The sequence below is a fragment of the Erpetoichthys calabaricus genome, chromosome 4 (genome assembly GCF_900747795.2).
Source record: "Erpetoichthys calabaricus chromosome 4, fErpCal1.3, whole genome shotgun sequence".
Taxonomy (NCBI): Eukaryota; Metazoa; Chordata; class Cladistia; order Polypteriformes; family Polypteridae; genus Erpetoichthys; species Erpetoichthys calabaricus.
In genome coordinates, this window is record NC_041397.2 from 333634041 (window position 1) to 333647552 (window position 13512).

Sequence of the window (13512 nt, forward strand, 5' to 3'; positions counted from 1 at the left end):
CACACCATTTTGCTGGTGGTTTACATTCTGCCCCCTGCTGCTCAAGGTGTAGCCTGTAATAGCATAGACACAACTGTTGTTAAATTTCAGTGCATTTATTGTAATCTCTGGAGATGTCAATCAGGCGTCTCTCTCAACAACTTTCCGTACTTTAGATCAGTTTCTCAAGTGCTGGCAGGAGATAACAGAACACTCAACATCTTGTATGCAAATGTTGAGGATGCGTACAGCTCTAAAACTCTCCCCTCTTCCTGGTGAATCAGGCCACAATGTGGTTAATGTCATACCACATACCACTGCTCTGTGGCAGTCATTTACCATCAAGGTCAGTAAGGAAGTGGTCACCTGAGACAATGGACTCTTTGAAAGGCTACTAGGAAGCTACAGACTCGGAGCAGTTCTATCAACAGTATGCTGAGGACATTGATGGACATGCTGACTGCTCTACCGCGCACATTATTATTTGTGTTGACACTGTTATTCCAGCAAGGACTCTCTGCTGTTACCCCAACAACAAACATGAGGTCACAAGCGAACCGAAGGCTCCTCCTAACTAAAAAACGACAGCATTTAGGGCTGGAGATTGGGAGGAAATGAAGAAGGTGCAGAGAGGGTTCAAGAAAAAGATCAAGGAGCTTAAAGAGAACTACAGGAGGGAACTCGAGTCAAAGCTGGAGCACAATAACATACGGGACGTGTGGAGAAGCATTCAAAAATATCGCCGGCTTGAAACAGTTCAACGGTTGCTCAGTTCTGGGCAGCAGGGAGAGACGTAACAAGATAAATCAATTCTTTAACTGCTCACAGATTCCCACCCAGATGTCTAGGTAACACTTGTGCCCCCACTCCAGATTATTCTGAATGACCCCATGCCACTGTCCACACACCCTGCATCCCGCCCTCTCACTTTTCATTCACACCTCTGCAAACCAACTGCCAGCACCTCTGTCCTCACGCACCAGCGACAATGACTTTCACCCACCATTACGCCAGTCTCCCTGCTACACAGGACTGACCTTCACAGTGAATGAGGTGAAGAAAGAGCTACAGATGCTCAGTCAACACAAAGCTGCTGGACCTGATGATGCTAACCCTAAAGTACTGAGAGAGTGTGCCGGGTAACTGTCTTTATTTTTCCAGCATATCTTCAATCCAAGTCTCATCCTACAAATGTTCCAGCTGTATGGAAAACATCGGGGTTACATAGTGTAGCTCGAAGTCTTAAATGACTACCATCTGGTGGCTCTGACCTCACACGTTATGAAGACCTTGAAAAGGCTAATATTGGCTCACTTGCAAGCCCTACTCAGAACAGCACTGGACCCTCTGCAGTTCCCCTACCAGGACCACATAGGTGTGGATAATGCTGTCATCTTTCTGCTGAATAAAGCCTACTACCATCTGCAGAAACAGGAGAAAGGAGGAGGATATTGTTTTATTGGATTTCTCAAGTGCATTCAATTCTATACAAGAAAAACTGAAGCTCTGGTCAGTGCAGACTGATGCTACCACGGTGCCCCGGTGGACCTCAGTGTATTGGACACGGCCACGAGTAGCACACGGCCTCCTCAGAGAACTGTACCAGCTCCCTTTCTGCTTCTCCTGTACTGTACATCTCAGACTTTAGATGCAACAAAGAGTGACACAGCCATAGTTGGATGTATCAATGGTGGACAGGAGAAAGAATACAGGACACTAGTGAAGGACTTTGTCAAATGCTTCAGATTGAAACACCTACAGCTCAGCTTCAAGTGCTCAAACCATTCTGCCTACGGTTCTCAGGCTCTATAATGAGTCACCCCATGGCTGTGGTGGTCTGAATGGTACTGACCCGGTCAAGCAGACATCTTAATAGACAATGACAACCATGCACAACAGACTGCGCCAATGACTGACATCCTGTACTGTGAAATTGTAACTGATGAGTAAAGTGCAAATCTAATACAACAACATTTATTTCATATGTAGGGTGGAGCTCAAAGTGCTTTACAAGATGTTAAAGAATATATTAAAGCAAAGAAAAAACAAACTAAAATTAGATTAAAAAATAAAGAAATAACATTAAAAAATATAATGCATATCAACATATGATAGGCATATAATTAATAAAGAAGGCGAGTCCATATACAATTTATAGAATCAGTCTCTAAAGAAGAGTCTGATCATAAGGTCAGATGGCTGGGAGGACACTTTACATTTAGTAAACACTTAACACATTCATATACTTAGAGATAATTATTTTTATATGTGTATTTGTACCTTGTTAATATACTTAAGATTTTTATAATCCTTCTTATATATATATTACTAGGGGGGCCTTTGGTGCCCAATCCCCAGTGGCGGCATCCCAAAATCACGAAATTCTATAAATATGTAAAAGAAAAATTAATTATTATTTAACGGAGTAAAAATCATGATATGAGAATATGTACTCTCTTACAGATTGGAGTATTCCTGTTAAACTGAGGTCCACTATGCTCGATGAGTATTTATAAGAGACTAAATAAACGATCCATTCATTTTAACTGACATTCTTATACATAAAAAAACATTTTTTAGAAAATGACTCATTTAAATAACAGGAAAAATCACTAAAGTGGTATGCTGTGGGTCATCATAACTCGACCTTCAGCTAACTAAATCACCTAAATACAAACATTGGTGTTAGGAATAGATCATTTTTGTTTTAATAGTTTCTTCCTGTGAAAGAAAGTGTACTTGATGAAAAATAATGTAATTTGTTAAATTAAATTATTAAAATAATAATGATTTATTGAAATTTAAAAACACGACTTTCTTGATATTTTAGTTTATAATTTAAAAATGGAATAAGAATCTGAAAATCTAACAACATCACATTAAAGTTTGATAAATTCTGAAAAGAATGATACCAAATATATATACAGGCAGCCCCTGGGTTATGTACGAGATAGGGACTGTAGGTTTGTACTTAAGTTGAATTTTTATGTAAGTCAGAACAGGTCCATTACTTTAATAAATGCTGTTGTTGAATGTAAGCAAGTGCTGTGCCAATGAATGATGGAGTGTCACCTCTCTCTGACCTTTTTATTATTTCTACTTTATTTTCCATGGTGATGGTTTTTCTCTTCTTTTCTGTATCACCAGCACTTACATCAGATTTGTGTTTCAGAGACATTGTTGAAGGGTGAAGACAAAAGGTTAAGATGAGCTCTTCTGCACAGCACTGTCCACGCTATCACAGCATGAAGGCACCAGTCGTCAACACGTCTGATGTACTAACAAGAGACAACTTCTTACTACGTGTGTGACGGTACAAGCAGGCTTACTATGGAGAATGACTGGGGGCGGCGAGGGGCAGTTCACCACCCGTCCACCATACAGTCACCTCCACTACAGTATACTGCCTGCAGCGTCCGCCCACTGAGAACGAACATGGTGCGGCCAAAGGCATGTAGTGAATCACCCCCATTCAACAGGCAGCCACCCGAGGCACACTACAATGTTACCCCCTGCTGCCCTATTCACCCTCAATTGCCTCCGTTCAGCCACAACCGGGTCACCGCTTGCAGCATTACCATCCGCCCACCGAGAATGACTTGGTGGGAGCCATGTGTAGTGGGCGGGCAGTGAAACGCCCCCCACCGCTCCATCCAGGCTGCATTCAGTCAAGAGCAGGAGCTGCGGTAGTGTAGTGGGTGGGCAGCGAACTGCCCCATTAAGCCTCCATCCTGCACACGAGTGAAAGCTGTGGCCCCAGTGACTATGGATCATGGGTCACCGCTTGCTTGCCACAGGGAGCCGCCCGAGGGACACAGGGACACTACACTGCACGAGCAGTGAAATCGCACCCCTCCAGCCACAACTTGCAGCGTCCTCCGGCCAAAGATGACAGAGCGGCAGTTAATGAGGCGCATGTGTCACAGCTGCGGCCTCGTTCGTAAGTCGTAGGTCGAGTGTCCATAACCTGGGGACTACCTGTATGTAGGTTTTAAAATAAGCCTGATTTAAAGCGTGACTAAAAACGTGACACAAAAATGTCACATATAATCGTTGCACAAAATTGTCACACTTTTAGGCTTAGGACTTTATATATACTGTATACAGTAGAGTTTTGCCTTTTATATCTGCTGGTTTAACCCTACAATTTCTTCTATCTATCTATCTATCTATCTATCTATCTATCTATCTATCTATCTATCTATCTATCTATCTATCTATCTATCTATGATGCAGCACATTCCTGAGTTTTTAATGTCTATTTCCTAAATTCCATTCAGGTTGAATTATCCTTAGCTCATCATCGCTCCAAAACTCAGACTTCATTTTTCCCTTATGGAGTTTGTTCTGTACAGTTGTAATAATGCTAAGATGTTGGTCTCTCAAACAGGAATGTATTTACTTCACTAAACACTGTAAATCCCCCAAAGTACCCAAGAAACCTACAGCACAAGAAGTCTATATCGATAGATAGATAGATAGATAGATAGATAGATAGATAGATAGATAGATAGATAGATAGATAGATAGATAGATAGATAGATAGATAGATAGATAGATAGATAGATAGATAGATAGATAGATAGATACTTTATTAATCTTTATTAAGGGGAAATTTACATATTCCAGCAGCAGCATACTGATACAAACAATATTATTATTTAAACAATATTTGCTCCCAACTTGAACAAATGTGCTACCAACTATTGACCAGAAGGATGTTTGACTTCCTGCCAAACCTTTGTGTTGTCACTCTGTCTTGTTCCTTGTAAACCACCATTTGAGGAATTCAATAATGCCCCACCATAATATCTTAGGTATGTTCTTCCTCTTCTTCATTTGTCCTCCTTTTGTAGGCAGAGTGGTGACTCTTAGGCTTGGGGTCTGCGCTGGCAATCAGAAGGTTCGAATCCCATAAATGCCAGAAATGAGTTCACTCTGTTGGGCCCCTGAGTAAGACCCTTAAATTGCGATTTCTCTGTCCTGGTATGACGTTAACCTGCAATCAGGGGTTGGCGGCAGGACTGGCACTCCAGCCACTGTAAAAAAACCTCCCAACATTCCATTTGAAGTAGTGTGGTGGTGCTGAGGTGGCACAGCTGTGCTCAGGTCCTAATGGGGATCCTGAGGTGGTCTGTCGTGTGGAGTGTGCGTCAGTGCAGGCTCCCAGCCTCTGATCTGAATCATCATTGTGTCATCTCTATATATATAAAATCCAATGTCTGTCTGTATGTATGTCAGTTGGTCTGTAAGTCTGTCCACTTTTCATGAGAGAACTACTTCACAGATTTAGATCAGGTTTTTTTTCTAGTATTTGCTTGAACATTCTGCCTGATTTTGTGACTTCTCTCATCCCTCTAAGTATCAGAGTTCGCTTGTGGCAGCAATTTATTCATGCTAATCCAAGACAGAGGCTGCAGGTCAAGGGGAGGGGAAAGCGTGATATCAGGAGTGGGGAGCCGGGCGGGACCCCCCTCACTCACATGCCACACTCCATTCAAGTCGGTCTACCTCTGGCCACATTTTGGAGGGTACCTCGCCTCTGCTTTGCTAGAGAATCTTGTTTGTTAATTGATTTTTGTCCTGTTCCACTACTACGCGGGCAGAGCCACGGGGGTCAGCTAGTTTGTCATAAAGGGGTCTTCATCTATATTATACCACCCTGATGCCACTGGCACCAATAACAGCCACTTGTACACATGGCATCTCTTCATAGCCTACTTACTTGGGAACAGCGGTGGCAATGGAGGAGAAGTGCATTTAAGTGAGGAGCTAGGAAGCTGAGTTATGGCAACCTGAATTTTATCTGTTGTGTTTCAATTAGGGTCATAAAACGGGGCTTCCATTGTGCATCCTCTTTATAAAATCGTCATTTTTTATTTTGTAAAATATAAAGATTTTCAATTAAAAGCTAATTGTTTTTTCTCTTACTCTTCTCTGTCCAGGCTAAATCGTGTCACTCTGTGCTCAGACTGGAGTGTTTGAACTGAGGATATTAAAAGAGAAGCTGATGTGCACACAGGAGAACCTGAAGCACTTTGGCGTGAGTTTGGACCAATCTGAAGTCCCCCCATGTAGCCAGAGGACGTTGCCTGGTCTACTCGTCTCCATTCCAGACAGTTTCGTTTCCATTCTGCATGTTGTGTCTTTAGAAGTGCATCTGAAAAAAAATGTAAAAAATAAGTTCATGAACCGTCAACACCTTCACCTGCTTTAGCTGCAGATGCAGTGCTGAACAAAAGAATAGACTGCCATCTCCATTTCCACGAAAATTGACAGCCTGTAATGGAGTCTGGTGGAGTGCAGCATTAGCAGATCACTAACGTTCTACTGGATATTTCACACTGCCAAGAGATGTTCGTCTTAAGAATTCTCACAAATATTCAGCCAAAGACTAACAGTAAGCAATGGAAGATGGAAGGGCCATCCAATCTCAAGTGTGAAGTCCAACAAAAACTGTCTGAGAGACCAACACAAATTACCTGCAGTCCTGGAATGACGGCTTCGTCCCCTCAGTTGTGTCATTTCTCTGCTGCCTCTTTTCCTGGCCTCAGCGATGTCACTGTCGCTAAGCAACAGAGGAAGGAGGGGCTGGGGCGGAGCCTAAACAACATCCCAACAGCAAGCACTCACTCAGAAATTCAGAAACCAAAGATACAAACGAGCAGAATGGAAATCCTGAGACAGACTGGGAAACGCCTGAGCGCGATTTGGACAAAGGGTGAAAGTCTATGAGTAACAATAATCAGGGAAGGGTGACGTCTTTATTCTTGTGTTTGTGTTCATATTATGTGGCTATGGTGGGGCACTCAAGCATTTAAACAAGCATTTAAATAAGCATATAAATGTACTGAGCGGTTCTTTGAGTTTTAGAAAATAGGAAGATTTCTTCCAAGAAGATTTAATAAAAAAAAATCAATATTCTCAATATTCTGACTTTATAAGCTGACCTAGGAGCTCTCTAGAGGCCTCCTAGAGGTTTAAAGGCCGGGGTCTGTCATAAGAGCTCCTCCTTACGTTCTCAGTTCTTGCCCATGCATGCCAGTCCTTCAGTGGCATTCTTAAATATCAGACTCAGGGTCTCGTCTCTGGCTCATTACTCCTGTCGCTGTGTGCGGACTCTTTACATGTACTGAGGTCCTGTGTGTTGTGTGTGTGGCACCAGGAAGGCAGGGCCACCTGACACCACCATTTGTGAGACCTCCCTCTGGCTATCTAAGGCCCAGAGAACAGGACTTGAGGCGGAGGTGCGTTGCTGTTTCTGAAGTCTATTGTGAATTTTATTATTTTCATTTGGAATTTCTGGGGGGTTTTTTTTGCCTGCTTTCTGCTCCGGTCTTTGGATATTTCTGTTGGATTGTGTATGAGGACTTGGTTACCAAGGGTTTTGAACCCCTTATGTCATTTTTTTCTTTCTTTGTGAATAAATATACTCATTTATAGAGATTTATTGTTTTGGTATTTCCTTACAAGGCAGAGTTTCACCGTTTCTCCTCCTTGAGGCTGTTTTTGACAGGGCAGTGGGTACTGGTTTGCTTTTGTGCCTCTTTTTTGAGACCCTGATGCCTTGTTTGTCAAGTCTTTGACTGCTGATTACAACTCCTCCATGTATCTGTGTAACATCTCCTTGATCTGCCCACCAGCACACTGGCTCATCAGCTCCTTCCATCCTGTCTCTCCCGCCTATTGTCAGATTATCAGGACTGCTTGTTAATGGTGGCACTGCTATTTAATACCCCAGGATTGGTCCAAACCCATTAAAAGGCCTTGCTGATTCCATAGAAATAACGGGCATCCTCTGGAATATGGAAGTCCAGTACTTTGGTCTGCTAATTTCTATGTTATTCACATACGTCAATCATCTGCAGCTCTTTTCTTATTAGTTACAGTGGACCCTTGACTTATGAACTCAATTTGTTCACGAGGGCTGGTTGTAACTCAAGTTGGTTGTAAGTCAAAACTATTTTTCCCATAAGAAATAATGGAAATGCCCATAATGTGTTCCGAACTGCCCACAGCAACACTTACTTAACTTTTTTTAATAGAAAAGGGTTGTATAATGTGCATAATTTACCAAAAACACCAATACTTTTTCTAATGCACTAACCAAAAAGTTATAAAAAGTGCCTAGCCTACCAGAAACAACAATTTCATACTGTACTCGCCATTGACATCTTTGACTTGCAGGAAGGGAGGAGGAGGAGAATGAAATGGAAGGTGGTTATTGTTTGGAAGGAGCCTCCTTATACAAATCTTTTCTTTGTAAAATTGTTGAGATGGTGGATTTCGACATGCTGTACATGTCACAGGTGTCTGGTCACACTTATAGGTAATCTAACTTAGACACCATTAAAATATCCGACTACGCCACCCAGTTTTATTAAGAGACTGGGAACTCCTGAAATTTACCAATAATAGCACACAGGTTTCTTTAAATTGGGCGGTGAGTAAACACACAATGAAAGACACAACAGTAATTTCAGGAAAAGGCAACAGTAATTCTATTGTACAGGACAATATAAGGTACATTAAACAGATAAACAAACATAACAGAACCTAAACATATCAAGAATTAATTTCCTTTTTTTGTAAAAGGAAAATACGCAGTCCACACTCTAAAAGTCCGTAAAAACAGGAATTGGAGGATACAACCTTTAGTGGTGCAGAGTCCAGTTTGGGCACTGTGTTACCCCAACACTAAATTGTTCACAGAAGTTGTGTGAAATTGTTGACTCCCTGTCAGCGTCTCTTCGTTGTCCCTTTTTCTTCCACTCTGGGCTCCTTGTGTTGCTGGGACCTAGGCACGCCTCATTCCTCGTCTGTCAGCTTTACTGGGTCCTTTCATGCAGATTCCCTCTCTCACTGAACCCACATCCGGCGTCACCTTGTGCAGCTGTCTCTTCCTCCCTGGAAGTGTTGCCGCCCTTGTGCCTCACGTTGTGCCAGCCAGGTACCCTTGTCTGCCTGCGAGCCCCTGTGCCCTGTCCGAGTGTCTTGGCAGCGTTTCCTGTGGACTCTCCCTCCTGCCTTCTGCTGGCCAGCAGTTTATATTTACTTCACCCCTCTGTTGTCAGTCCTGGACAAACAGTCTAATCAATGGCACATCTAAATTGCCTGGGTTTAACAATTAATAAAAACATAAGTTAACAAAATGTATGGTTACCAAACATTAATAAGTTCAGATATGCTGATTAGAAACCAATATTTCCAAGCCAGGTAAATACAAACATTCTCTAAGGTCAGACTTCAAAGCAGTGATTCCCTTGCAGGATAGCAAATACCATTAATAGGTACAGATAGCCTTTTAACTTCTCACCCCCCAGTCCCCAACAGTGGGTGCCTAATGGAACCACCCAGTGCACAAAAAAAATGTAAAAGTGTCCCCCTCTGACATACATATTAGCGAGATCGGTCACACAAACGCCACTCTCATATTTCCACACAATTTCCTTCTTCGTTTTGATTGTGATTGCTTTCTTTACCTTCGTTACCTTTGCTTCCTTCCATAGCAATTATCGAAATAAATTATATAAATCACTGCACTGACCGAAATTACGTCCACAAACACAAGTACCTGGGCTCTGAATGACGCTTACAACACTCTCGGCTGTTTGTTTACAATCGTACAAGCGGATACATGTGACCGCATTCAGGTCGTAACACAAGATGTTGGTCGTAATTCAAAACAAAAATTTTGGTCATAAAGCAAGTTGTTCACATGTCAGGCCGGTCGTATATCAAGGGTCAACTGTAATTCTATTGTCCTATTTATTAAAATGAGTGTGTTTGGGTGAATTTGTGAAAGAATGTTAAAAGCCCAACAGCCCATAAAAACAAAAGAGAAAGAGATAAGGTCACTGCACAGAGAGGTCTCAGGTGAATTCAGGAATGACATACCATATCATCCACCCATCCATCCATTATCCAACCCGCTATATCCTAACTACAGGGTCACAGGGGTCTGCTGGAGCCAATCCCAGCCAACACAGGGCACAAGGCAGGAAACAAACCCCGGGCAGGGCGCCAGCCCACCACAACATACCATATCACATGGTGGCAATTCTTACTATTATTTATATGTTTAACTAAGTTATCACAAAAGGATAAAAAGTGAACATCATTTTGACAATGAAAAGAATAGTAAAAGTGTTGAGGACACAGCAGAGCGGAGTGTGTCCTGGTGATGTCAGCTGAGTTCTTTCTCTCTGTCTCTCTCATTTTTATTCATTTTCATTTTTCTCTCTCAGTTCATGGGAGTTTAGACTCGACAAGTGTGACACTCAGCTTTGAACCAGCGTCACATCAATGAACTCTGATTTGGTAACACTCTGTGTGCTGTTTTATTGGTGCCACTTAGCTTTTCATATTTTTACAAGTGTCTCCACTCCAAAGATTGACTCCGTCTAAATATCAAGGCTGAGTTTGTATAGTCCTCACAGGTGCGCAGTAGTAGTGCTGCTGCTTTGCAGTAAAGAGACTGTGGAAGATTGTGGGTTCGCTTCCCGGTTCCTCCCTGTGTGGATAGCGCTTTGGGTACTGAGAAAAGCTCTATATAAATGTAATGAATTATTATTATATTCAACAGTGACTCCATACATGTCAATGTACTGCTGATTTCACGCCCTGACGTGTAAAAAGTATTTCCTCCTCACTCAATGCCGCTTTCCCTACTGTTAGAGACGCGTCATACAGATTCTCTCATTCTCATACTCATTTTTATTCATTTTCAACTCTCTTATTTTTCCTTCCTAGCTGTCATACAAATTTCCAGTTTGCGTCCAAAGTACTGTAGGTGGTCCAGAGGTAGCGGAGCCAATGTGGCGGGTCTCTTTGGTTTGTTTCTTCTTTTTCAGCGAGCTCATTGAGTCTCCTCTCTGTTCTTCTAACCAAAGATATCGTATGCAAGGACTAATAAGCAGATACACGGGCATGATGAGCGCATAAAGCAACTTTTGATGAAATGTGTCAAATGTTCATATAGAGTAAGAAAAGACAAAACACAGTGTGGATGTCGGCTTCAGCAGAATTCACGAAGGCTTCTCAGTCGAGCCTGGAGGTGCACTTTAAACACGATTGGTTTTGCATGTCTGTAAAAATAAACCAATGAATAATTACAATGGGATCAGATCTACAGTATTTATGTTAAAGTACAGTTTTCTTTTTTCCATTTTATATTAACATATTGAATTATTTTTATATTATAATTCAGAACAGTTAACAAAAGTAAATAAATATATAACCAGATAAAAGCATACTTAGCATGCCACATACTGTATATAGAATATATAATTGCAAGGATTATCTACAGACGCCTCTGCTTGTTTTTTTAATCTAAACTACTGAGATTGCAGGAGATGTTTTAGTTTTATCCACAGAGGGACAGCCTTGGGATGAAATGGCACCGCATTTACGTGGGGTCAGCTACATCATGGCAGCGGCTGTAGAGTCACATGATCTCAAACCCTGCTGCATAATAACACAATGTTATTTTTAATTAACTAGAATAAAAATAATCCAAAGGACCAAGTTGTAACGACCGGCAACTACACCATCAAGACCTATGGCCTGGCAACCTGAGGGCCGTTAGACTTAGACAAGCCGTACTTCTTCCAATTACTTCCCCAATCGGCGATCAAATAGACAAACAGTAGGTACGTTACTAAGGGGAATATATATATATATATATTGATGAAAAGAAGTGAAACAAAACACCAAATAGTACAAATATCTCACATCCCCTAACAGACAGAACTCCACGAGTGAATATTATAATAAACGGTGCAGCAATAAATATACAGAGCAAACCCTCCCTTGACCCCACACTGAACATAAAACAGATTTGACGCACACGAAACACATAACACACGTAAAGTCCAGGAAATCGTCCAGAGAGTGACTAATGAACTTGAACCGGTTAGAAACTGTCCAGCGGTAACTGTGATATGGTAGCACTTGATCCTTCTCTCCCGAATTTAAAAAAAAAAACGTTCTCACCATAAGGTCCTCGGCATGTCCCGTGATTACTGAACCCCGGGGTTTTGTGAGAATGGCGAGATCGTTACAGGTCCGGCATTGAGAGCAGCAAGCTGTGGAAAGGTGTGTGATGACCTGGGTCTGCGTTTCTCTGTCTCTTGTGATGCGTTTTTGTGTTGTGTTCTCTCCTGTCCCCTTCAATCTCGCTTCCTTCTCTCTCTCCTCTCGTTTAAATAAGAAAAAACGGATGGACTTGATGGGTGGACAGGCAAATTACCTTGAGGGGTCACGGTCCTGCAGTGTTCTCCTTTCCCCCTTTGTTTCCAGGGGACAACATTTACACAGACGCACCATAGACTACATAAACGGGACAACGCTATGAAAGACGTGACTTGGCACAAAACACAATAACACATCCCCATTCACGTAGCTCCGCTACAAAGTATACAATAGAAACAAATCCTTCATTAAAAAAAATCCATCCATCCATCCATTTTCCAACCCGCTGAATCCGAACACAGGGTCACGGGGGTCCGCTGGAGCCAATCCCAGCCAACACAGGGCACAAAAATAAATAAGAAAAAAAAAAACAACAAATTATGGCCTTGGAAAAATGTTGTTTCTTTTTCTTAACATATGTGAACTTTCAAGATTTCTTCTTCATGTAACCAGCATCTTTAGATAAAGGTGATGTAGATTGGAAAAAAAATGAAAAGTGGACTTCGCAATTGTTTAATAAAAAATGAAGCCAACTGCCCTTTCCTTCTTCACTCCACCCTTGGCTCTCATAGCTGAAATTGCCCCTCAAGTCAGTCACCTGGCAGAAGGTCTTCCCCGAGTCCTCCACGTGGAGTTTGAGAGGTGTCCTGTGTGCACAGCCCATTTCCAAAATGACGGCATTTCAGTGGGATTCAGATCTGGGCTTTGACTTGGACTATTTTAGGACCCTCCATTTCTTTCTTTTCAGCCATTTCTGTTGACTCGTATGTGAATTTAGCAAACTTAGCATAGGGTGGAGAGCTGATGAAAATTCAACTGGCAGGTGGAGCGAGGAGTGGGGCGAGAAGGTGTGGACATGCAGAGGTTTGAAACGTCTTTGTGTTCTGCTTTAGTGCCTCCTTGGTCATGGTATCAGAGTCCTGGACTCTTCTTTCTTATCACCTTTGGTTGTAATAAAACATTTATTTTTCTTACGTTTTTCGTTTCTTAGGCATTTATCAGGTTTGGGAATTTCAAACCATAACATACACATATTAGCAGTCATGTAAAAAAATAAATACGCCTTAAGGAAATGGTTGACTTGTTCAACATATTTGAACAAGCAAACATCAGATCTTCACGCAGACAGTGCCTACATCTCACGGTGATCGACTTCAACGAATGACACATATGGAGTATTCATTCTCATAATCTAAATGAACCTACAGATTTGTCACATGGACAAAGTAAGCCCACCCCTCCATTTATTACCACTTCACATCCATCAGATTAGAATCAGGCATTCCAGATGAAGTGCCAATGACGAGAACCTCTTCAGGGAGTTGGCAGGTGGTCCTGAGT

At 41.9% G+C, this 13512-nt stretch overlaps 1 protein-coding gene across 3 annotated transcripts in view; it reads left to right on the plus strand.

Annotated features, from left to right (window-relative positions):
- LOC114641383 (butyrophilin-like protein 8) overlaps positions 1-7425 on the plus strand; it is a 42709-nt gene extending 35284 nt beyond the window's left edge. For all 3 annotated transcript variants that reach the window (XM_028790440.2, XM_051926004.1, XM_051926003.1), the window contains one exon: positions 5925-7425. In XM_028790440.2, coding sequence (XP_028646273.1) covers positions 5925-5969 — 45 coding nt within the window. In that variant the 3' untranslated portion in view covers positions 5970-7425. The remainder of the gene's footprint in view (positions 1-5924) is intronic.
- Positions 7426-13512: the final 6087 nt, after the last annotated feature.